Genomic DNA, 26,996 nt, shown 5'->3' with positions numbered 1-26,996 from the left:
ATTGCCTAGTCACTTTTACCCACACCTACTTGTACATATTACTTCAATTACCCCCTGCACATTGACTCGGCACCGGTACTCCTTGCATAAAGCCTCGTTACTGTTATTTTATTGTGTTACTATTTCCTTTTGACATTTTTGCAAATTAGTTTGACTTTTTAACTCTGCATTGTTGGAAAAGGGCTCGTAAGTAAGCATTGCACGGTAAAGTCTACACCGGTTGAATTCGGCGCATGCAACAAATACAATTAGACTCGATTTGATCGCATGGAACTTCTTTCCATCTACAATTACTTAAGCAAACAGCAAAATTACCTTTAAAAAACGGATTAAACAACATCTCTCATGGAACGGCGGGACTGTGAGGGGACACACGCACACAGACACCCTGGTAGTGTTCTTTGTATATCGTGTTTTAAATGTGTATCAATGTTTTGTTATTTGTCATGTTGTTTTTGTTGTATTCTGTGGACCCTAGGAAGAGTAGCTGATGCTTCTGCAAAAGCTAAATGGGGATCCTAGTAAACAAATACATTAAAGGCCTTCAATTGATAGAGAAGGACAGAAAACGTAATTATTTGGTGGTTAATATGGGCGAGGGTAAAACAGACTCCAATGTGGCCTGAATGGAATTAATATGCACTGTGGGTAGACAAAGAATGTTAGTGATGCTAAGATTCTAATATTACAGGTACCTGATCTCTGCACAAACTCAGTATCAAACTCTGTCCATGATTATTGGTATCCTGGATAAAGATGAGCAAAAAAGACTGTATAAAATAAATACAAATTCTGAGTTATATTTATACTAATAAAATTGCTCAGAGAAAGAGATTTGGTTTAACAAGTAATAATGAAAAATACATTATTACTCCCCTTGTGAGGATAACGACACTGATCCTTTCTCTAAAATGTTTAATGAGATTGGAGAACACATTGGGAGGGATCTTAGACTATTCCTCCATACTGAATCTTTCCAGATCATTGATATCCTTTGTCTGTTCTTATGTAGAGTCCTCTTCAATTCAAACCACAGGTTTTCAAAGGGGTTCAAGTCTGGAAACTGAGATGGCCGTTGCAAAATGTTGATTTTTGTGGGGGAAAACTCATTCTGATTGGGCCTATGCCCTCCCATGGCTGCGCCCCGCTCAGTCATGTGAAATCCATAGATTTATGGCCTAATGAATTCATTTAACTGTAACTCAGTAAAATATTATAAATTGTTGAATGTTGCGTTTATATATTTCTTCAGTATAATTTCCCATTTTTTTGGAGCATACAATATTGCTCAGTATTTGTATTACTTACATCATACAGTCTTATTTGCTCATCTTTATCAATGGTGCCAACAATTATGTACCTGACTGTATACACAGGTGTCTGTTTGTATTGGAGTTTGGACAATATATCCATGCAGTGCTTGCTCATTTCAGTACAGAGCCAACAACACTAAAGCAAATAGACATTTGCTCATCACTAACACTGTTCACTTAACTTAGTAGCCAGATCCTCAAAACACCAAACTTCGCGTCTGTGACAGATTGGCTGTACAAACCAAAATGCTAGAGTTTAAATCAAATGTCAAACAAAACCTGCCTGCCGGCCACACATTTGGAGGGTTGATCTTCCAAACTTGGAAAATGTTTTAGCACTTGGAGTCTGAGATATCAGCAGCCAAAAGATGACGAGTACCCATTTCAAATAATTTTTAAAAGGTAACTTTTGAACTCAATTTCAATCCATTTATTTGAGGAACATTGTACTGTACTTATTTGCAAATTATGTTATGCAAGTCACTCATAAACACTATAAAGCAAATCAATGATCTGTGCAGGACATGTTATGAGGCGTAAAAAAAACAAAATCCTGGACCATAAATCAGGATAAGTTTCAATAAATCTCTTTCTGTGGAAACAAAACTGCTGCCGAAAAATGGGTTCTTTCCAGGACTGTTGGTCCGGTATTTGCAATCCCATTCTATGTCACGAGGTCGGTGTGTAAACTGTGGAGAGCAGAGCCGAGCAGATGCTCTTAGTGAATCTAATATTTTCTGATAGCCATCTGACCGAAGCCTATTGTAGCCAGCACTACAAAGGCAGACAATACTAGCCCACACAGCCGTCATCACCTTGGCTCAAGATAAGGAAAACAACTCCCCAGAATTGATTTGTCTTCTGCCTCAGAGAAAGCTACAATGTGTTTCATAGCGTCTCATTCAAGGCGGTGGACTGACAATACACTGATTTCTCCGACAGCTAATCGATCCCATCTCATCCGCGAGGGAATTCTCCAAGTTTACATCTGACTGCATTTTGACCGCTTTTAGTGTGAGGACATATACCTTTTGTTACAAGATAAAAGAAACATCAAGTTCTTCAAGCTTGCCTCAAAAGCAACACCATTAAAATCTAGGCTATTCTCTGAGGAAGAAAAGCATTTTGTAGTTCTTCAGAAAACTGTCTCTCGAGGTCTTTCCTCAGTCAGAACCGTTGTGATGTAGTGAGTATACGGACGCTGACTCACTGGCACATTCACTGCCCACTACACTCATGAAGAGACCAAAAGTGACATCAACCTTCAGAGAGATTTATTACTTCACCTGGGTTGAACTGCAATATTCTGTCAATTTCCCCAATAAATATGGTTTGACAGACAGAAACCCCACAGGCTATAGCCGCCTCTGTCAGCTCGCCCGCCTTGGGCCTGACACCACAGTATACCTTCTCCCCAGTTACCTATCTCTCCAGCCTCCAGCTTGCCCAGGCTCCTCTCTGCTCTATTTACCAGGTCTGTTTTTTGGGGGGTGTTTTTTAATCCATTTTTTTTGTCCAGGGGGTTTACTTGTACATCAAGATGCCTCACACTACAGACACAGGAGATAGACTCCTGCCCTGTGGGGCGTTCTGGCTCAGATAAGGCTTTATTTTCTTCATCCCCACTACTTCTGTGTGTAGGTCAATGCTGATGGCACAGAGACGCTTGCTGCTGCTACGTGCTAAGCTGAAGGACAAAGAGGGCTGGTCTGCAGAGCATTACCATATCCTCTTCCCTGGTGGCTTCCTAGTTTAGGATCCCCATTAGCTGTTGCACATGCAGCAGCTATTCTTCCTGGAGCCCACATAAAACATAAAATACATGACAGACTACAGAACAGTTATAGACAAGAATAACATAAGAATATTATTACAATTTAAATAAAAAGTTATATTGTCAAGGCACCAAAAGACAACAAAAGAAATATACTATTTGTATACTATGTTCCATCTCACAACATAGACGTATGTAGAGCCTCCTGAACAGAATGCAAGATATCACAGAGAAAAACACGTTGTCTACCATGATACACATTTGTTTGCCATCAGCAGAGTGTGAGAGTCTGTCGAAGGAAGTGGAAAAATGAGGCGATTTACCGACGCACTGGTGGCTCCTGGCTTTGTTTCATCATAACATGACTTTGATCAAACAGCTTCATTTTCCCTCTCGGTTAGAGATCTGTGCTGCTTTGAGGGGCCAAGTACGACTTTGATCCTTGGCTATTTAACGGTCCAGCAAAACCTCTGCTGCAGCTCTTAATCTGATCTTCCTTGAAACCGGTCACTGGCCCAGAAGGGAAAGCACCAACCGTGGAGAATAAGAGAGAATAGGAGAGAGCACAAAGAGAGAGGCGGCACTTTGTTACACACACACACACAAACACACACACACACACACACACACACACAAATCTCGTAAACGCACTAGGCAGATGTGTAATGAGAGACATAGCTCAGTCAGAATGGCCAGGGTTTTAATGAGCATCAGTATCATGAAGTGCTGAGAGCCATAAGTCACGTTTCCCTCAGACTCGTAGGCTTGCTGGATACGATATAAGGCGGTTCAGCCCGGGTGCATGTCAGCTGGGGGGACATAAACAATGCTAGAATAAAATGACTTTTATGAGAGAGACTCACTTGGACATGAATGAACACACACGCTCTTTTTCTCCTTCTCTACATTCCAGGATATTCTGTAAAGGATAAATTGGCAAAGAGTGTTGTTTTTCCTCAGGTGCACTGCACACCACCCATTACTAGGCTATAAGAGTTTGACATCCTCATGAAAAGTCTACTCGTCAGTTTTTCCTTCTACCTTTTCCCTTTAAAAAAGGACAATTGCGACACTTTCTAACCAGTTATTACATTTTTAGTATACATGCACTACTGTAAGATTTGATACACATTGATGTTGTTTTTGTTAGTCATACCACACGATTCCTCGTTTACAGCATACTACGATTGCCAGGGTGCATTTAATCTCTCATGATGCAATGCTCCTCCTAGTTAGCCTGCAGTTAGCATAGCAAGCTGGCTATAAAGCCCAGACTAAGCTTAGTCTAAATCAATCACCAAACAGTCAATCGCGATCGACTGGTTGATCTCCAAGGCATTCCTAATCGATCGCAAAACATTTCTATAAAATACCCAACGATAAAGGCTGCTGTTGGCGGTAGGTGCACTTGTTTCAGCTGCCTTGCGCCGGGTAGGCAAAGTGTTCCTATTTTGAATAATTTCATGTGTCTGAAGGTAACCTCTGCCTACTCAGCATACCCGGACAGCAAATCAAATACACCTATAGCCCAACCACAACCCAATCGGATTGCTCAGATCAGTGTCTGTACACGCACGGCAGCTTCCTCGAACAAACAGCAAAGGCAGTTGATACTACTGTGATTTTAAAATGTCTAAAATGATAAAGAGAGAGACTATCACATGTCAATGAATACAGCTGTTATGAGTGAGTTCATGTTTAAGTCTATAAAGAAAGTACATTATTTCTCACTCAGCTGTGCCACAAATTATGATCTATTACCAGTGTGATCATAGAACTCAAGTTTTGAAATATAATTTTAAAATGATCTGAAAAGAACAACATCGGCAGGGCAAGCATAGCAGTGATAATGTATATAGTATACTGCAGAAACTTAATCGCTACAGAACTGCTTTTAATTGGTCAATGTTGCAAAGGCTTACAGTGTATTCGGAAAGTATTAAGACGCCTGGACTTTTTCCACATTCCGCTTTTTAGAAATGTTAGCAAATGTATTTAAAAAAATGGAAATATCACATTTACATAAGTATTCAGACCCTTACTCAGTACTTTGTTGAATCCTCTCAAGCTCTGTCAGGTTGGATGGGGAGCATCGCTGCACAGCTATTTTCAGGTCTCTCCAGAGATGTTCGATCGGGTTCATGTCCAGGCTCTGGCTGGGCCACTTAAGGACATTCAAAGACTTCTCCCGAAGCCACTCCTGGGTTGTCTTGGCTGTGTGCTGTGTGCTTGTCCTGTTGGAAGGCCCCAGTCTGAGGTCCTGAGCACTCTGGAGCAGGTTTTCATCAAGGATCTCTCTGTACTTTGCTCCGTTAATTTTCTCCCTCGATCCTGACTAGTCTCCTAGTCCCTGAAAAATATCCCCACAGTATGATGCTGCCAGGTTTCCTTCAGACGCTTGGCATTCAGACCAAAGAGTTCAATTTTGGTTTCATCACACCTGGGAATCCTGTTTCTCATGGTCTGAGTCCAATAGATGCCTTTTGGCAAACTCCAAGCGGGCTGTCATGTGCCTTTTACTGAGGAGTGGCTTCTGTCTGGCCACTCTACCATAAAGGCCTGATTGGTGGAGTGCTGCAGAGATGGTTGTCCTTCTGGAAGGTTCTCCCATCTCCACAGAGGAACTCTGGAGCTCTGTCAGAGTGATGGAGGCCACTGTGCTCCTACACATGCATTGCTTACTGTTTGGGGTTTTAGGCTGGGTTTTTGTACAGCACTTTGAGATATCAGCTGATGTAAGAAGGGCTTTATAAATTGATTTGAAATTTGATATGACTGTGTTCTTGGGGACCTTCAATTCTGCAAACATTTTTTGGTACCTTTCCCCAGATCTGTACCTCGACACAATCCTGTCTGGGCACTCTACGGACAACTCCTTCGACCTCATGGCTTGTTTTTTTCTCTGACATGCACTGTCAACTGTGGGACCTTATATATACACACAGGTGTGTGCCTTTCCAAATCATGTCCAATCAATTGAATTTACCACAGGTGAACTCCAATCAATTGTAGAAAAATCTCACGGATGATCAATGGAAATAGGATGCGTCACTACTGTCGTGTCTTTACTATCATTAAATTGATGACTTAGTTTTTATCAAAGATTCTCTGTAATTAGTATTACGCGATCAAACTGATTAATCATGTAACTGTAATTAACTAGGAAGTCGGGGCACCAAGGAAAATATTCAGATTACAAAGTTATAATTTCCCAATATAACTTTTCAAATATTTTCATATCTGATCAATAGTCTTCTGATTAATGAATTATTTACTTTACCTCACGTTAGTCTCATTCCAAACGTCGTAAATTGTTGGTTATATGCACGAACCCAGTCTTCACTATGAGTCATCCATACATCAATTGTCTTAAATCATTTATTTATTACTAACTAGGTAATTCACAGAAATGCATAAACAAAACAACAAAGTAAATATGGTTACAAGAAATGATAGGAGAATGTGCCCTAGTGGGCTAAACTGACATGGAGGCTTGTTAGACAAAAGGGGAACTGGGGGTCGACAAAGAAGTCACTACAGAGTTAATAATTATAACAATTGAAATGCTAATCCTTTACACATGAACGCTCACTCATTCGGGAACAATTGCAATCAATATATATATTTACGCTCAGTGTGTCGTCTTGATCGCTGTTGAAAAGTTCATTTATTTTGTAGAATTGTCCTTCTCTCTCTCTCTGTCGCAGTTATAGTGGATAGTTCAGAGTGACATTGTAGAATGGATGTTTCGGCGGTTGTCGTTCTTCGCGTTCAATGATACCGAATTCCTAGCTGCAGACTAGTAATTAATATCAAAGACTTGTTCTTATTCTGTCGGTATCGATAGTCTAAGAGTTTAACCACGTGGTATGGTTAAAAGATTCAGCAATGGTCTGCAACCTTTGTCCCCTCCTAATGGAGGAAAACATGGTCTACTGAGAATTTCTCAAAGTTGGGTTTTATTCGGAATTGCAGAAAAGGGGCTGTCCCAGGATGCCTGACCCTAACTGGGCTCGTGGGCGGTCCTCTGATTTAGTTCAACTCAAAAGGGAAGCCTAGTGGTTAGAGCGTTGGACTAGTAACCGGAAGGTTGCAAGTTCAAACCCCCGAGCTGACAAGGTACAAATCTGTCGTTCTGCCCCTGAACAGGTAGAACGGGGCGGCAGGGTAGCCTAGTGGTTAGAGCGTTGGACTAGTAACCAGAAGGTTGCAAGAACAGGCAGTTAACCCACTAGGCCGTCATTGAAAATAAGAATTTGTTCTTAACTGACTTGCCTTAAATAAAGGTAAAAAAATATCCAAAATCACATTACACCATTTTACAAACAGTATCATACTCACTCATTCATCTTATACAACAATTAGATATAAACCTCATATCCGAGTCTATTATATAAACAGCGTTATGGTAATGTTGCCGCACCGTCTCCCATGGGCTTCCCAAGTTGTAACAAACGGACCAGTTGCTGGATTCAAACGGACCAGTAGCTGGATTCTTCACCAATCTTTTATACCTTCTCCGGAACATGAAATTTGTTCGGACCTCAAGTTCTGTGAGGTGGAAGAAATTCCTTTGTTCTCTATGAAACTTCACTCTCTCTCTATACTGTGTGGCCATGAGGAGATCCTCTCCTCAGGAATTTACGACCTCTCTCTGACCACAGCAGCCTAGTTGAAGGAGGCAGGGAGAGGGGGGTGGGGCTTGCTGTACCCAAAGAGGGCAACGTCATGACACTACAGACCCGAGGCGGCGCACAATTGACCCAGTGTCGTACGGGTTAGGGAAGGGGAAAAAAAGAGTTAAAAGTACCAATAAAAAATATATATATATCTAAAAACCTGTTTTTGCTTTGTCATTATGGAGGATTGCGTGTAAAAAATAAGGCTGTAATGTAACAGAATGTGGAAAAAGTCAAGGGGTCTGAATGCTGTAGATCGCTGAAAATGACTATCCATTTCTTGCATTAGTTATCTCTGAGATCCTCCATGAAAACGTCACAGAAGAGCACTTTCCTGTTTTGCTCATCACTAAACAGTCAATAGACGTTAAATCATACAATTATACAAAAATTGTGTATGACACCACTAAATACTTTGGAGTTATCCTTTAAGCAGTCCACATAGCAGATAAAATAACTTGTTCTTACTAGAGAAGGATCGGTATGCCTGGTCATGTCTTGTGGGACCTAGACAGGAGTTGTGGGATATGTGGTATTGTCATCTACTGAAAATGGAATAGATCGGCCTGTAGATCTCTATGATCCCGCCGAGAGAAGTTCAACAGGCCTGAGATTGCAGTCTGCAGTCTGAGGAGCTATAAATAGTGTGACTGGTACGGAAGCTGTTCATAGACAAAGGTGTCTTTCTCCCGCAGAAGAAAAGCCATCTTCACTGGTCACTTTACCGCTGACTCAGTGAGATGTGCAAAAAAATTCACATTTACAGTGGTAGAAAAACAACAACGATGACCTCAATTGTTTTAGTACAAAAGTACTGTTATTAGTTTCTCTCTGATAAGAATAATTCACACAGAAGAATCATTTTTCTGTCTTTATAGGGACACCCTTTGTGTGTGTGTGTGTGTGTGTGTGTGTGTGTGTGTGTGTGTGTGTGTGTGTGTGTGTCACTGTGCATGTGTGTGTGAGAGAGGAATATTTGTCCTGAAAAGGCTCTTTGCAGTTAACCCAAGGCAGAAGCAGGGACGGTGTCCCTCAGAGGACGGCTGTACAAATATCCTGATGCACTGAGGGTACAGGATGTCCTAGGCAGGGTCCTGACCTCACTCTACCACTAACTAATGGAGGACGGGTGGGGGAGCAGAGCAGGCATGAGTGTGTGATTCTGTGTCACTATGTGTGTGTGTGTGGGGCTGGAGTCTGAGCTGCTGACTCTGTCGTGGTAGGGCAGGCAGTGTCCCTCAGCTGAAATCTCTCATGTACATGTGCATTACTACGCCACAAATTCTCCGGTGTTAAATTAACACTATGCTTAGTGTAATGCCCTATTTGCATATTTCCCAGAGTGCCTTGCCTTTCGAGTGAATTGTAGAGTTACCACCCATGACTGTATTTGTCAGTGACATGGTTGTTGCAATTATCCATTTTCAGTGATGAGATCCTAAGCAAATATGTTATCATTCAAATTAAATTATTTCACACAATACATATTTCACAAGGCTTATTTTGAGAGCTTTAGCCTAATAGAGTGGCCCGAAACTCATGATTTACAAGCCACATCGGGCCTGCAAGTCACTTTATGATGGTGTGCAAAGTGATGTACAAGTCTTATTGGAATCCAGCCAGAGTGGGGATATCCAACATTTTGAATTTTAATTCACCCCGCAACATGCATTCCGAATGACTGCCAGGTTGGGAAGACTAAGATATGAGACTACCTAAGCATCTAAACTGGTACAACCATTTCAGTAACGGGTGCAATAAATTTAAGTAACAGATTGGATTAGTAGAAACATTTATGTTATTTATATGAGATGCATAAGATTAATTAATCTATGTACATGCAAACACATAGCATGAAACAAACCATTCTAAAAATCAACCTGCAACAGAGCATGCTGGGAAATATGATAGGCGTGGTCTTGGTTTAACAATGGTTATTAACACAAACACTAGGGTTATTTTTACACCAACTAGTGTTAATTTAACACTTGAATCAACACTACATGTAACCGAAAGATTGCTGGATCGAATCCCCGAGCTGACATGGTAAAAATGGGTCGTTCTGCCCCTGAGCAAAGCAGTTAACCCACTGTTCCCTGGGAGCCGAAGACGTGGATGTCGATTATGGCAGCCCCCCGCACCGTTCTGATTCAGAGGGGTTGGGTTAAATGCGGAAGACACATTTCAGTTGAAGGCATTCAGTTGTACAACTGACTAGGTATACCCCTTTCCCTTACATGTTATACTGAAAATCAACACTAGGTAATACCGGCCAATTTGCAGTGTATACATAGGCCTTCAGGCTGCCATGGCGACATACAGGATGTTATGATGACGAGAAGGTGCTTTGCATCAGAAACTAGTCATTGATAAATGATAAATGGTGAAGTGGGATGCAATGAAATTTCTTTAAAAAGTCTCTAAATAACACATCTCAAACTGACAATGATCACATATAATTACGCTCTCAATTTTCAGTGTGCATCCTTCCCAACTCAGGAAAGATTAGCATACTCTCTCCAGAAATGAAAGGGAAAGCTGATTCTACTGAAAGCTTTGGCTAAAAATGTACAGATACAGATATCTCACTCGTGACATTTAGGGATGAAAAGTAAGTGGTCTGCTTACTGTAGATGGACAGCGTAATCCGGAGTGAAAATGTTCCCCCGAGCATTACACTGCAGTTTTCTGAGGCTAAACAGAACAGTTTTAGCTGCCATTGCCCTTTACAAGCCTCAGCTCTGACACTCATTTCCTCTGGCTCTAGCTGACATGATAGCTGACCGAGCTCTGCACATCTGATAACTTTCATTCATCATCCTGGAGCCAAACTTCATATTATTAAAAGGTAGTCATCCCTGACAATCCCTTCCCTCCCCAGACTTAAGACTGGGATAGCTAGCACACTCTAATTAGACAATAAAAAACAGGTTTGCTGCTTGGACACCGAGTCTGATAGATAATATTCAGGCTATGGGTTTGTCCTTGGAGTACCCCTGTGTAAGATGAAAAAGACAACCATCAGTAAATAGCAGAGCCATATATCTAAATATATGGCTCCGGTAAAGTGTTTTACTAATTACAAAATGGCAGGGCCAGGGTGATAAATTGCTTCACAATAGCCACAGAACAACCATGATTTAAACTTGACATAAAGCACAGTCAGAAAAACAGTCCAGATTTTCATTTTTACTGCCCAGTGTTATAGTGTTATTGGAGAAGTGAGTGAGTGTTTGTACCATTTGTCCTATGGGCTGTGTGGGTTGTCTGTCTGTTTGGGTTGGGTGCTATGTGCTGTGACTGTCATGCCCTGTCACAGTGCAACACGGGGCCCAGATGGCTGGGCTTCTCTGAATGGTCCAAGGGCAGTGGCAACCCGCCTGCCCACCACCGGAGCCTGCAAACCTGCTGGCTGGGTTAAACTCTGCTTATGGAATAGTCACTAGGGTTGGGAGATGTCTGGAATGACACATCGACCTGTCCAAACCTTGTTACTATACAATTGTATCATCAACATTTTTTTTTTACCTCTGCATTTGTGCAAAAAGTGTTCGGTCTGAATGTATTTTCAGTGGGTCTACATACAGCATGCCACATCAGAGTCTATTAAAGCCAGAAAAGGTGAACATGCTTGTGTTCCTTGCCAGTAACCTTTAGGTAGGTTAATATACACTGCTCAAAAAAATAAAGGGAACACTAAAAAAACACATCCTAGATCTGAATGAATGAAATATTCTTATTAAATACTTTTTTCTTTACATAGTTGAATGTGCTGACAACAAAATCACACAAAAATTATCAATGGAAATCAAATTTATCAACCCATGGAGGTCTGGATTTGGAGTCACACTCAAAATTAAAGTGGAAAATCACACTACAGGCTGATCCAACTTTGATGTCATGTCCTTAAAACAAGTCAAAATGAGGCTCAGTAGTGTGTGTGGCCTCCACGTGCCTGTATGACCTCCCTACAACGCCTGGGCATGCTCCTGATGAGGTGGCGGATGATCTCCTGAGGGATCTCCTCCCAGACCTTGACTAAAGCATCCGCCAACTCCTGGACAGTCTGTGGTGCAACGTGGCGTTGGTGGATGGAGCGAGACATGATGTCCCAGATGTGCTCAATTGGATTCAGGTCTGGGGAACGGGCGGGCCAGTCCATAGCAGCAATGCCTTCCTCTTGCTGGAACTGCTGACACACTCCAGCCACATGAGGTCTAGCATTGTCTTGCATTAGGAGGAACCCAGGGCCAACCGCACCAGCATATGGTCTCACAAGGGGTCTGAGGATCTCATCTCGGTACCTAATGGCAGTCAGGCTACCTCTGGCGAGCACATGGAGGGATGTGCGGCCCCCCAAAGAAATGCCACCCCACAACTGACCCTCCGCCAAACCGGTCATGCTGGAGGATGTTGCAGGCAGCAGAACGTTCTCCACGGCGTCTCCAGACTGTCACGTCTGTCACATGAGCTCAGTGTGAACCTGCTTTCATCTGTGAAGAGCACAGGGCGCCAGTGGCGAATTTGCCACTCTTGGTGTTCTCTGGCAAATGAAAAACGTCCTGCACGGTGTTGGGCTGTAAGCACAACCCCGACCTGTGGACGTCGGGCCCTCATACCACCCTCATGGAGTCTGTTTCTGACCGTTTGAGCAGACACATGCACATTTGTGGCCTGCTGGAGGTCATTTTGCAGTGCTCTGGCAGTGCTCCTCCTGCTACTCCTTGCACAAAGGCGGAGGTAGTGGTCCTGCTGCTGGGTTGTTGCCCTCCTACGGCCTCCTCCATGTCTCCTGATGTACTGGCCTGTCTCCTGGTAGCGCCTCCATGCTCTGGACACTACGCTGACAGACACAGAAAACCTTCTTGCCACAGCTCGCATTGATGTTCCATCCTGGATGAGCTGCACTACCTGAGCCACTTGTGTGGGTTGTAGACTCTGTCTCATGCTACCACTAGAGTGAAAGCACCGCCAGCATTCAAAAGTGACCAAAACATCAGCCAGGAAGCATAGGAACTGAGAAGTGGTCTGTGGTCCCCACCTGCAGAACCACTCCTTTATTGGGGGTGTCTTGCTAATTGCCTATAATTTCCACCTGTTGTCTATGCCATTTGCACAACAGCATGTGAAATTTATTGTCAATCAGTGTTGCTTCCTAAGTGAACAGTTTGATTTCACAGAAGTGTGATTGACTTGGAGTTACATTGTGTTGTTTAAGTGTTCCCTTTATTTTTTTGAGCAGTGTATAATGAAAAGAAAAATAGTCAATGGTTCTTCATTGCATTATTTGTTTAATTTTCAAAGCCTGTATTCACAGATGTGTCTTATTCAAAATAAATGTAGCCTAGGCTAGAATACTCTGTTGTGTGCTTTAAAACTTTTTTGCACTTTCATTTATTCGGTTAATTTCATACTTATTTTTGATTACTTGATTCATTTTGTAATTTGTAGCCACTCTTTTTATAGGCAACATACATTTTGTATTTGCGCTTATCAAAAGCGCTGCTGCGGGTGGTTATGTAATGCCCGTAGCGCAATTCAAGGATATGAATAAACACTTCCACAATAATACAAACATCTATTTAAACTTGTACTAGTAACGTTAACTGCTCATTTTATTGACAGTAGCCTAGTGTAGGGCTATATTATTGGCTGTTAAGTTTGCAAGGAATTTCCGGCGGAACACTTTGTTTTTCCTAAAAACTTTGGTCAGGTGGAGTCCAAAAACGTTTAAGGTTTGTTTAACCTCCCATTCAATTATTCCATCTTGCAATTGTTGGTTATCCATCTCTCATTATTACCATATCATGTTTTTATTTAGGATATTCACAAACATAACTGAGATAGAACTCGGGTTACTGGCCTCCTGGATTAATTTCAATGTTGATCGTGAAATATCTGCTTAGACTAACAAGTCACATGCAAATAAAACATGGGGAACGGGACAAAAAGGGAAATGAAGATTTCAGAACAAGCCACACAACGGAGTGTCTGCTGCAAAAGGCCCATGATCATCCGACATTGGAGAGGTGAGCGAGAGAAATGTTATCTGACGTTTTGTGCAGCTTTTGGAACTCTCCGCGCCGTCTACATTGCAGGCCTACTCGTGCGTTATGTAGTAGGCTAAGTCTACCTACATAATTCATGAAAAAGGCTACGGCAAATAGGAATAGGTAGGTCATTTGGCGTGTCGCCAGGCTGTGAGCTGCACTGTTGTGCGCTGGCCGACTTCTGCTGTGCCAGTCATGTTCAAATAGGTTAAACTATCATCTGTAAAAAAAATAAAATGTAAACATATAAAAACTATCATCTGTCACATCATGATGTCGTTGCAATCGACAATGTCTGTCAAACATCGTTGATTTCCGATTGTGTTGTAATATCGCCCAACCCTAATAGTCACTACTCCCGATTAAATAATAATGGCTTAAAGAAAATACTACTGAAGTAATCATTCTTTAATTGATTGTCATCACTAGAGACTTGAGGCAGCACCACTCTTTGGTTCAGTATTAGGCTATATGCAGCCTACAGCATGTCTGTAGAAAAAACAATTAGAAATGCAATCATTCTCATAATAATCATGATTACAATGTCCATCGGGCAACAAACCAATTATACAACAATTTGATCCTAAATTACTTCTCAGAATACAACCAGATCCAATAGAGCTCTGACTGACTCATCGTTAAAACAATTTGGCATAATTGAGCATCCTCTCCATGTTGTCCTTAGAACTGTTTTGTTATTAGGTGTTACCAGACCGCTACATTAACAGAGAAGCAACTAGTGACATGGTTTTTAAAATTACATTTTAGGCCAACACACAGATCTTGTCCCTTATACAACCATTACCAAGTCCTGACTTATTTTTATTTTTTTTACCATGGGAAGGGTCTAGTAAACAGATGGGGATGCCTATCTCACCTCTAGCGACCAAGGCAGTGTGTGTTTATGTTGCTGCAGTGTGTGTGTGTGTGTCGGTGGACTGAACTGATCATCCCAACCTCCATCCCAAAGGAGCAGCCCCCACTGCGTTACCCCTTACTGAGTGCATGAAGCTACAGAGGCAGGAAGAAACCATGTGGCTCTGTCACTCTGTGTGAAGGGTTAACGGAATCTTAATGCTCACATAAATCACCCTAGAAATACACCTCACTGGTCTGACTGGTCTGCTTTTATCACAGTCCCACTGCAGATCTGGGGGAAAGACAGGGGTAACACGCACGGACACATGGGAGGCTCAAACGTACAGGGAGGCTATCAGTCCGAGGATGCTCCCTGCATACAGTACCGTGCATTACCCAGCCACGAGGACGGAAAAGAAGAGACTGATAAATTAGTACTTTTTTTTTTTTTTCACAAGACCTTCGAGCCACGGCTAGACTAAAGTGTGACAAGCAGGGCCTAAAATGAACACCCGCCACCTGCCAAAAGCGAGTTTTGGCATTGGTGGGTAAGAATGTCTGATTTACCAGCCACGTTACCGCGTGGTAACACTCCGGGTTCTACAGTGTGAGCAATTGAAAAAAAATGGTCAAGTATGGCCACAAGTGCGAGTTGTGATTTATAGCAAAATAAACGCTGCTGTAGCTGTTTTCAAATTATTTCTGCCGTTTTGTTTCATATCTAGTAAGGCACAAAGAAATCTGAATCCGAACGTTGTAGCTATCCCACCTCATGCAGCAACACTGCCTGTCTGGGGGGCCGTGAGTGCCCGAAAGATTTGTTTGTAGAAGCATTGGGCACGGGCATATAAATTGGTCTAATTTACTCAAGTTTTCCTTGTGTTTCTTGTCTATTTACATTGTTTTGTTCACAAGCTCGGTTGCTTTTCAATGTTTGAGTTTGCTCCCACTGCTAGAAAAAATAGACATCATAGGTCACAGAATATTAAATCAAGCAATATACCACATTACTTCTTGCTAGTAATACATTTAATGCTTAGAAACATTAATAAGCATGCTCATCCGTTTTTTGTGTAAAATATCCATCCAAAATATTTTGGATGGTAAGAAAATCAGTGTGGCTGGTAGATTTGATTATCTACAGTACTGCCACTAAAACTAAAAAGTTAGTTTTAGGCCCTGCTGGCAAGTCTTCAAACTTTATTTCCCAGGACTCGACCACAGCTCTCGAAAATCATACAGTATTAACAGAAACTGCTCCACTGCATTGCAAGGCAAGATGCAGTAACAGAGGCTTGATGCGGTATACAATCCCACTCGCTGTGTTTTGATGGGCAAATCAGGCAGCCCTACCGATCCTTGACTTTGGAGATGTCATTTACAAAATAGCCTCCAACACTCTACTCAGAAAACTGGATGTAGTCTATCACAGTGCCTTCCATTTTGTCACCAAAGCCCCATATTCTACCCACCACTGTGACCTGTATGCGCTCATTTGCTGGCCCTCACTACATATTCCTGGCCAAACCTACTGGCTCCAGGTTATATAAGTCTATATAAGTCTTTGCTAGGAAAAGCCCCGCCTTATCTCAGCTCACTCCTCACCATAGCAACACCCACCCGTAGCACGTGCTCCAGCAGGTATATTTCACTGGTAATCCCCAAAGCCAACACCTACTTTGGCCGCCTTTCCTTCCAGTTCTCTGCTGCCAATAACTGGAACGATTGCAAAATCACTAAAGCTGGAGACTTATATCTCCCTCTCTAACTTTAAGCATCAGCTGTCAGAGCAGCTTACCGATCACTGTACCTGTACAGAGCAAATCTGTAAATAGCACATCCAACTACCTCATCCCCAAATTTGTCACGACTCCCACCGAAGGTGGCTCCTCTTCCTGTTCGGGCGGCGCTTGGCATCACTGGTCTACTAGCTGTCACCGATCCCCTTTTCCTCTTCTGTTAGTTTAGTTACACCTGTTTCTTGTTTGGGTTTTGGTTAGGGCTATTTAAGCCGGTTAGGCCTGCCTGCTTTTGTGCGGGCTTGTTCCTCTGTTAGTTTGTGGATGTGCATTTGTATTGTATTTTCTCCGGACTGTTTGGGTCCTGTTTTTGGGCCGGTCACTTTTATGCGCCTAGTGTTTTTGGCGTGGCCGTTTTGCACCGGAATAAATTTGATTGTCCTAACCCTCTGCGCCTGACTCCAAACCCACTACTCCTAGAAGACCTGACAATATTGTTATCTTTTTGCTCTTTTGCACCCCAGTATCTCTACTTGCACATCATCATCTGCCCATCTATCACTCCAGTGTTAATGCTAAATTGTAATTATTTCGCCTCTATGGCCTATTTATTGCTTTACCTCCCTAATCTTCTACATTTACACACACTGTACATAGATGTTTCTATTGTGTTATTGACTGTACGTTTGCTTATGTGTAACTCTGTGTAATTGTTTTTGGTCGCACTGCTTTGCTTTATCTTGGCCAGGTCGCAGTTGTAAATGAGAACTTGTTCTCAACTGGCCTACCTGGTTAAATAAAGGTGAAATAAAAAAATAATGACAAAAGCCCAGCCTACAGCTCTCAATGCACTGGCCTCTTCTCCACAGTTGCATTCATGTATTATTGTATAGAGAGCATATTCCAAGACTCTAAATCAACCAAAAAGAAGCCTGTTATGTCTCAATTTTCATGCAAACATTCAACAGCACAGACAAGCTTGTAGAGCAAATTAAGCCTGTTGTTGTAATAATGTACCACAGTGCGACTGCAAGCCAGCAGCCCATTCTAAGTTCTGTTAAATGCACCTCAATCCTTTCAACCGCATCATTGGGGATACGATCCAAATGGCACCCTATTCCCTATATAGTGCACTACTTTTAACCAGAGCCCTATTGGCCCTAGTCAAAAGTGGTGTCTTATAAAAGGGTGTCATTTGGGACACAGACAGGGACATCCATTCTCTGGGGGGTGAGGTACTATGCCGAGTAGAGCCCGACTGATGTGTTTTTGGGGTCCGATACCGATTCCAATATTTTGGGGGGTACAAAACTTACCGATACATCTGCTGATATACTGTTTTACGTGTAACTTTTCCACACGAGTTCTCAGAAATTGCCATCCAAAAGACCAATTGTCCAAGAAATATGCTTCAAATGTTGATTTCTTGCATTGTGACAATAATGAAACATTGCTATCTAAGTGTTCGGATAAGCATGAGATTCCCTTTTTTCATCCTATTTATTGAATATTGGTTATCGGTGGAATTATCGGCTGATACCGATATGTTTGTAAAAGGCCAATATCAGCCGATATCGGTGAACCAATATATCGGTCAGGCTATACTAATTAGCCAGTCTGGTGGCTAAGTCTTCAAACGACACTTTTTCTACATTGACAGCAGAGGGGTCAAGTGCAAGGCCATAATGGCTTTGAAGAGGCACAAGTACTATGAAGTGTCAAGACCTCAATGTTAGAGGGGTACGAGGCAAGTCAACAGCCCCAAAAATTAAGTGAACAATTACAGGTCATCTGAATACATTATAACCAAATGACAGTGGTCTACAGTAGCAGCCACAGTGTACTTAAATAACTCAACAACAATGGTCTCAGCAAAGAAAAGGGCCTATAGTATTTAATAAACCAATGTCTAGGACTTTGCTTGCAGACAAAATGATGTGACAGAAATTCTCTTTTCTCATTCACTTGGTACAGTAGCACTGTGTTCTGCTTTTTGCTCAGGGCTGCTTAAATAAGGGCTTTTTCCCCCCAATAGGATGAAGGAAAAACACACAAACTGTCTCTCTACAGTGGGAGTTGAGCGCCACGAGAAGGGAGAATAATCTGCTTTCAATTCCCTATTCACACATTTCTATTTTGCATGAGCGCTGGCGGCTGGGCTGTGTGTATACACTGGCTTTCAGAGGAGACGTGCCAGTCAAACAGCATCACCCACCACACCTTGTAGGCTACCTGAGACCAATGTTGTGACATGTAGGCTTGTGCAATATGCCCTGAGTGAGAAAGTTACAGACACTCAAATATCATACCACCAAGACATGCTAACACTATTACATTAAGAGTGGAGGTTAGCATTTTTTATTTTTTTTTATTTGGGGGGGTATGAGAGTTGAATGAGAAAGTTAGACACACATCATTATTCACAATTCATTCAGGATCCGTAATCATGGTGGCATCCACATTAATGAAGAGTTTAGAAACATATTCTATTATTATTTACAATAAAACTGACTCCAAAATGACACAATATATTATATACCATTAATTTCGATTGGGCACAAAATTATCTGAAACACAACCAAAACAAACAAGCAAATGCTTCCAACAAATTTGTAGTCAAGCTTGATGTAGTCATTGCGTGCAATGAATATGGGATGAAATACTTAACGTTTTACTACTTGAAGTACATTTGTGCCAATACTTTTGGTCCCCTAAAATGGGGTGAATTTGTCTAAAAAGTCATGTAATCCTTAACGGTTCACCCGATATGGATGAAAATACCCTAAAATTAAAGCTGACAGTCTGCACTTTAACCTCATAGTCATTGTATCATTTAATATCCAACGTGCTGGAGTACAGAGGCAAAACAACAAAATACATGTCACTGTCCCAATATTGGCTCACTACATATGCATAATAAACAGTACTATAAACATCATTAAATTCAATGATTTAACTCATCCTATACAAACCTGTAACATCCTCCCTTCCCCCACCCCAGGTCTGTGTGGAGAGCGTTGGCAAACAAGAGGTGTGTGTGTGTGTGTGTGTGTGTGTGTGTTTGTGTGCGCGTGTCCTGGTCCTTACCTGGCAGGTGATCCAGAGGTGTTCTGCCAGCCGGTTGATCTCAGACAGCACATGACGGATGAGCAGGGACCTAAGCAAGTTGCTCCCTCCCAGCAGGATCAAACACTCCGTCAGCCTCTCCTGAACCTGGAACTGATGCAGACCAGAGGGAAACACATCAAAAAACAGCACGGTAACACCACCAACCCCCATATTCTTTCACTTAACTAGGGCTGTCCCCAACCCCCAAAAAATCTTGGTCAACCAAAAGTTTTGTTCTTTCGACCAATCAATTGGTGTATTTTTGCATATATAGACACACCCTATGTGTTTTAATAAAACCAACTATATATATTGAGCTTGTCTGATGCTTTAAGCCGGTAATAGACTATACTAGAAGTCGGTAACCTTTCTCATTTTGCCAATATATCTTATTATTTATACTGATCTGCGTGCCAGTTATGGTTTTCATATGCACATTTTCGTGGAACAATTTCATTTCATTTAAAACATCGTCTTCATATCTCCAAATCATTGTCATGTGGTTAATTAGAATTCTATCCTAATCTAAATGAAAATGATACAAACCTAAAAAGTCCCTTCTATTGCCATCGTCAACTATGTAAAAATAGCCTATATAAAGGCAACAAATAAAAACATTGCAACCTGCAGGTAGAAAATATCCTGATAAAGAAAAAATATCCTAAAAATCACATTTGCTATACATGGCCTGTCTGCAACGAACTTGAATCATTGTATCAATTATTAACTTGGGTTCAGCCAGAAGCTTGCACTAGCGAACTTGCTATATAAATATTCTGGGCCCTCAGTTTCCCATGCAAGTGAGTTTGAGACAGACACAGCTGTAGGCTATTTGCGCAAGGGATAAGAAGCAGTGCTTGACTTGGGCAGGAGCTCACCGGAGCTGAGCACTAGCACCTCAAATGTTCTACTCCTGTTCCTCTTATAAAATATTATCTCAAAAGTATTGTGGAGTTACTACATTGAGTAAATATTGTCATTGTCAATGGGTGTAAAAACAGACTTTGTTTGCTTGCTGTTTGAGGTGAAGAAAACTTTAAGTTGAGAAGCTCCACAGCTCATTAGTGGTGGTGTGTTAATCCAATCAGAAATACTTTTAGATCCCTAAACAGGCACATTTATATGCCTACATTTGCGTGCAGGCCAGGTAGCCTCTAGGCCTATATACTTCTACGCGTAATCAGGTGTGCGTCCTTACTCAACATTGTCTTTTGTTTGGAGCGCTTCTGTTAATGACTAAATTGAATTGACAAAACTCTAAATGGAATGAAATAAACCAAAACTTGTTTCTCACAAGAGTAGCATAGATTGTGCGCTATGCAATCAATGTGTCTACTCCGACAATGAGAACCTTAAGACTGGAATAATAATATATTGAATACATTAACAGAAATTACCATAACCAAACAAACATTGTAGATTAGAAATTATAGGAATTAAAGGTAAACGTATGACTGGTGATATATGTAATGGGGGAATTACATATATTCCTAACAACCACCTGCGAACAATTCACACAATGAAGTTAAGAAACAATGAATGTGCACAAATTGGCGGGAGAGAGCGCATTCCTGGAGAGCACTGTGCATCTGGGCGCTGCAGGGTCAATCCAATGTCTGCATTGGCCATGCCGAATTTACGGTGATACAGACTCAGCAGAAATCAGGGCATTCATACTTCTTGAGCGTCGCAGAGCAGGTCAAAGCTGTGAAGTGAGTTTGTGTTTATACAGGATGTACCGCCCCCACCTCCCGTCACACAATCATGTCAATGCGGTGCTATACAGAGCCCTCTGCATTGTTACTACATTTGGGAGGCGAATGGCGATGCGGTACGGAGGTTCGGCAATTGCCTCACACCCTCCACACGGAGCCTCCACCACATTTTCAGAACAAGCATAAATTGTCTTTTAGTCTAGGCCTCCGCAATGGAATAGTTCACAGAGATGGCGCATATATATATATATATATATATATATATATATATATATATAAAAGCTTAAGTTCCTTGCTCAGAACATGAGAACATATGAAAGCTGGTGGTTCCTTTTACCATGAGTCTTCAATATTCCCAGGTAAGAAGTTATTAGTTATTAGATAGTTATTATATTATATAATTATTATATTACTATTTCTCTCTATACCATTTGTATTTCATTAACCTTTGACTATTGGATGTTCTTATAGGCACTTTAGTATTGCCAGTGTAACAGTAACGTTATAGCTTCCGTCCCTCTCCTCACCCCTACCTGGGCTCGAACCAGGAACACATCGACAACAGCCACACCCATGCAGAGCAAGGGGAACAACCACTTCAAGTCTCAGAGCGAGTGACGTTTGAAACGCTATTAGCGCGCACCCCGCTAACTAGCTAGCCATTTCACATCGGCTACACCAGCCTAATCTCAGGAGTTGATAGGCTTGAAGTCATAAACAGCGCAATGCTTGATGCACAACGAAGAGCTGCTGGCAAAACACACAAAAGTGCTGTTTGAATGAATGCTTACGAGCCTGCTGCTGCCTACCACCGCTCAGTCAGACTGCTCTATCAAATCATAGACTTAGTTATAACATGATAATACAAAGAAATACGAGCATTAGGTCATTAATATGGTTGAATCCGGAAACTATCATCTCGAAAACAAGACGTTTTAACTTTCAGTGAAATACGTTCCGTATTTTATCTAAGGGGTTGCATCCATTAGTCTAAATATTCCTGTTACATTGCACAACCTTCAATGTTATGTCATAATTACATAACATTCTGGCAAATTAGGTGGCCCAAACTGTTGCATATACACTGACTGCGTGCAATGAACACAAGAGAAGTGACACAATTTCACATAGTTAACATTGCCTGCTAACCTGGATTTCTTTTAGCTAAATATGCAGGTTTAAAAATATATACTTCTGTGTATTGATTTTAAGAAAGGCATTGATGTTCATGGTTAGGTACACATTGGAGCAACGATATGCACCGCATCGATTATATGCAACACAGGACACACTAGATAAACTAGTAATATCGTCAACCATGTGTAGTTAACTAGTGATTATGATTGATTGATTGTTTTTTATAAGATAAGTTTAATGATAGCTAGCAACTTACCTTGGCTTACTGCATTCGCGTAACAGGCAGGCTCCTCTTGGAGTGCAATGAGAGGCAGGTGATTAGAGCGTTGGGCTAGTTAACTGTAAGGTTGCAAGATTGAATCCCCCGAGCTGACAAGGTGAAAATCTGTCGTTCTGCCCCTGAACGAGACAGTTAACCCACCGTTCCTAGGCCGTCATTGAAAATAAGAATGTGTTCTTAACTGACTTGCCTAGTTAAATAAAGATTAAATAAAGGTGTAAAAAAAAAAAAAAAAAAGCCAAATTGGTGTCCAAAAATACCGATTTCCGATTGTTATGAAAACTTGAAATCGGCCCTAATTAATCGGCCATTCCGATTAATCGGTTGACCTCTATTCTACATTGTAGAATAATAGTGAATACATCCACTATGAAATAACACATGCAATCATGTAATAACCAAAAAAGTGTTAAACAAATCTAAATATATTTTAGATTCTTCAAAGTTGCCACCCTTTGCCTTGATGACAGCTTTGCACACTCTTGGCATTCTCTCAACCAGCTTCATGAGGAATGATTTTCCAAAAGCCTTGAAGGAGTTCCCACATATGTTTAGCACTTGGAGGCTGCATTTCCTACACTTTGCAGTCCAACTCATACCAAACCATTGGGTTGAGGTCGGGTGATTGTGGAGGCCAGGTCATCTGATGCAGCACTCCATCACTCTCCTTCTTGGTCAAATAGCCCTTACACAGCCTGGAGGTGTGTTGTGTCATTGTCCTGTTGAAAAACAAATGATAGTGGGACTAAGTCCAAACCAGATGGGATGGCGTATTGCTGCAGAATAAAATCGCAAATTTGGACTCAGACCAAAGGACAGATTTCCACCGGTCTAATGTCCATTGCTTGTGTTTCTTGGCCCAAGCAAGTCTCTTCTTATTGGTGTCCTTTAGTAGTGGTTTCGTTTCAGCAATTCAACCATGAAGGCATGATTCGCGCAGACTGTGTGAATCAGGCCTTCATGGTTGAATTGCTGCAAGAAACCACAACTAAACGACACCAACAAGAAGAGACTTGCTTGGGCCAAGAAATATGAGCATTGGACATTAGACTGGTGGAAATGTGTCCTTTGGTCTGGAGTCCAAATTGGCGATATTGTGAGAAGTGGTGTGGATGAACGGGTGACACTGAATGGTGTAGGGGTGCTTTGCTGGTGACACTGTCTGTGATTTATTTAGAATTCAAGGCACACTTAACCAGCATAGCTACCACAGCATTCTGCAGCAATCCTCAATACATTTGGTTTGGGCTTAGTGGGACTATCATTTGTTTTTAAACAGGACAATGACCCAACACACCTCCAGGCTGTGTAAGGGCTATTTGACCAAGAAGGAAAGTGATGGAGGGCTGCATCAGATGACCTAGCCTCTGCAATCCCCGGACCTCAACCAAACTGAAATGTTTTGGGATGAGTCGGATCGCAGAGTGAAGGAAAAGAAGCCAACAAGTGCTCAGCATATGTGGGAACTACTTCATGACTGTTGAAAAAGCATTCCAGGTGAAGCTGGTTGAGAGAAAGCTATCAAGACAAAGGGTGGCTATTTGAAGAATCTCAAATATAAAATATTTCATTTGTTTAACCCTTTTTTGATTGCTACATGATTCCATGTGTTATTTCATAGTTTTGATGCCTTCACTATTAGTATACAATGTAGAAAATAGTCAAATTAAGAAAAAGCCTTGAATGAGTAGGTGTTCTAAATCTTTTGACCGGTAGTGTACACAATCCATGTCTCAATTGTCTCAAGGCTTAAAAATCCTTCCTTAAACCGGTCTCCTCCCCTTCATCTACGCCGATTGAAGTGGACTTCACAGTAAGGGATCATAGCTTTCACCTGGATTCACCTGGTCAGTCTATGTCATGGAATACACTCAGTGTATAGCTAGGCTACTGGCAATTTGTTTTGAACAGCGTACGAGAACGGTTGTACTATAATATCATCCCTGCACAGTATGCAGGGCTATGCTATGCAATAGGCTACCGTAAACACTATGATACAAAATGTATTCAGATTTCAGACTATAGGCCTAAGGTTTTTCGATATCGCAAAGAGAACAAGCTGGACAAATTGTAGGTCTTCACATAAGATACAGGTAATAACTGAGCACCCTAAGAGAAACGGGAGCCATGATAATAAGTGAGACTACTATGTGACCAGACAGACAACTAAACTTTGTGCTATTCTCAGTTGAAATAAAATACTGTCATGAAATAATATCACCTTATAGTCTTGAGCCTTTTACGCTATGAGAGTGACATTTGACTGGTGCCTCTGGGGAGTCACGATATTCCATTTAATCTAGGCGCGTCACCTTCATGACTAGAGTAGACTGGCCCCTAGACAGCTGTGAAGCCATTACAGACAGACAGGGCCAGGTAAAGATTCAGACATAAGGGCCTCAGCATTAACCATAGAATCTCAATCTAGTTCTGTCTTCTGTGGCATTACCATCATCACCCAGGTTGAGGGCTGCAGTCGGTGTAAATGATATCGCCTACCTATTTCACGTCTCCAGATGAAATACCCAGTCCAAATTATTTGACAGTATGTCAGCTATTGAGAGAGGCCTCTATAGCGTATTTCATCATCATCGTCTTGATGGTAACAGTTCATCTCTTTTCACATTGCTAGGGAATGAAGCGTGCATTTGAAGTCAAGATAGAGATTTAAGCCTAATAGAAAATTGCAGGCAGATTCCCAGGAGGCCTAAAGAAGCACAGTTTAGAACCGGAATAAAAATACAACATATTTTTCAATTAAGGATTTCCTCCTTGAGGATGCTGATAACCATTCAAGCTTTTGTTAGTTGTTATAAACCAAACCACCAATTCATAACATAGTAAACACATTAACACACTTCCACATGTGTGAAATAGGAAGAAGAAAAATTACGCCCACATTTAGTTACTCAGCAGAATTAACTAACACAGCTCGAGCCAGCAATAGGATGGGATCTGGTTTAATTTACAGTTTTTTTTTAATTGAAATTAATCAAGTTGAATGAAATGAGGGTTATAAATATAAAGTCACATCACTGAAGGATCCTATTTCCACAACTGCAAATGACATCAATAAGCTCCAGTAGCATCAGCGTCATCCCAAAGCAGAGGAGACAGCTCCTATTACGCTAATTACAGGATGGAGCTGGAAATCATTTAAACAACTCCTTCGGTATCTCTGATGCTTCCATCTCAAAAAAAGAATACTCTGCAGCAGTGATGCTCCTCCTGCTGAAACGGCATACAGCCTACTCTTCCTCAGTCACTCAAGCTGTGTCAGTGATCAGCCTTCTGAGCAGTGAGCAGCCTTCATTTGCATGGAAATGACCCAAAGGCCGACTGCTGTTTGGCTTGATACAGGCAGCCGGAGTAAAAATTACCTGGCTAATGACTTTATTCACTGGCAATATCAGTCAGGCATGAGGTGAATAGAATTGTTTTTCTTTACAAACACAATCAAGGATGTCTGGAGTGATGTGAGTCACAAAAGGCACCCTAAGGACACTGGTCAAAAGTAGTGCATTATATAGGGCAGTTCTTAATCCTGGTCCTGGGGAATCAGCAACAGAATGACAGAAACTGCATCCCAAATAGAACCATATTCCCTATAGCAGTGTTTCTTAATCCTGGTCTTGAGGACCCAATGGGGTGCACATTTCTGTGTTTGCCTTAGCACTACACACCTGATTCAAATCATCAAAGCTTGATGAGGAGTTAATCATTTGAATCAGCGGTGTAGTGCTAGGGCAAAAACAAGAATGTGCACCGCTTCGGGTCCACAAGACCAGGATTAAGAAACACTGCTATAGGGAATATGGGATGTAGCCTCTGTTATTCTGCTGCTGATTCCCGAGTCCTACAGACAGAACAGGGCTGAGGAGCTTAGTCCCTGTCACAGCAGTAGAGGACATTGCATCATGCCCTCCTGTCCCAAAGCTACAGCCCAATTTCAGCAGTCTGTGATTCATAGAGGCACAGAGTGCTGCAGGTTCGTCCTGGTCCGGATCATTCACTGTCCTGTAAATGGCCATGTGAAAGAGAGTTACAGCGGTATTCTATGGTGCCCTCCTCCGAACAAGCCACTTTAGTTCGGACTTTCTTATTGTCGTATTTTACACCAGAAACTATTGGACCAAAGGAGTGAGGGCACCCGCTTGGAGTGAGTTTGAGAGCCTCCTAAAATAGTTTCCCTGGGCACTTGTTTGTCCTGTTTTCATTATAAATGACTTAACAATCAATGTATTACGCAGTCCTAAATTGCAGGTCCATTCAACCATGCTGCACCACTTCACGCCAACATGTTGGCTTGTTGCTGATGCCCATGGGCACATGACAAGTTTAAA

General features: G+C 41.7%; 1 protein-coding gene across 1 annotated transcript in view; it reads right to left on the bottom strand.

The window, feature by feature from the left end:
* mei4 (meiosis-specific, MEI4 homolog (S. cerevisiae)) overlaps positions 1 to 26,996 on the bottom strand; it is a 46,016-nt gene that overhangs the window by 10,743 nt on the left and 8,277 nt on the right. Inside the window, exon 4 of the mRNA XM_021600199.3 lies at positions 19,501 to 19,632. Within this exon, the coding sequence (XP_021455874.3) occupies positions 19,501 to 19,632 (132 nt within the window). The remainder of the gene's footprint in view (positions 1 to 19,500; positions 19,633 to 26,996) is intronic.

The sequence above is a fragment of the Oncorhynchus mykiss genome, chromosome 4 (assembly GCF_057628025.1).
Source record: "Oncorhynchus mykiss isolate SJ-2025 chromosome 4, ASM5762802v1, whole genome shotgun sequence".
NCBI lineage: Eukaryota > Metazoa > Chordata > Actinopteri > Salmoniformes > Salmonidae > Oncorhynchus > Oncorhynchus mykiss.
The sequence above is the reverse complement of the archived record's forward strand: the minus strand, read 5'-3'. Positions and strand labels throughout refer to the sequence as shown.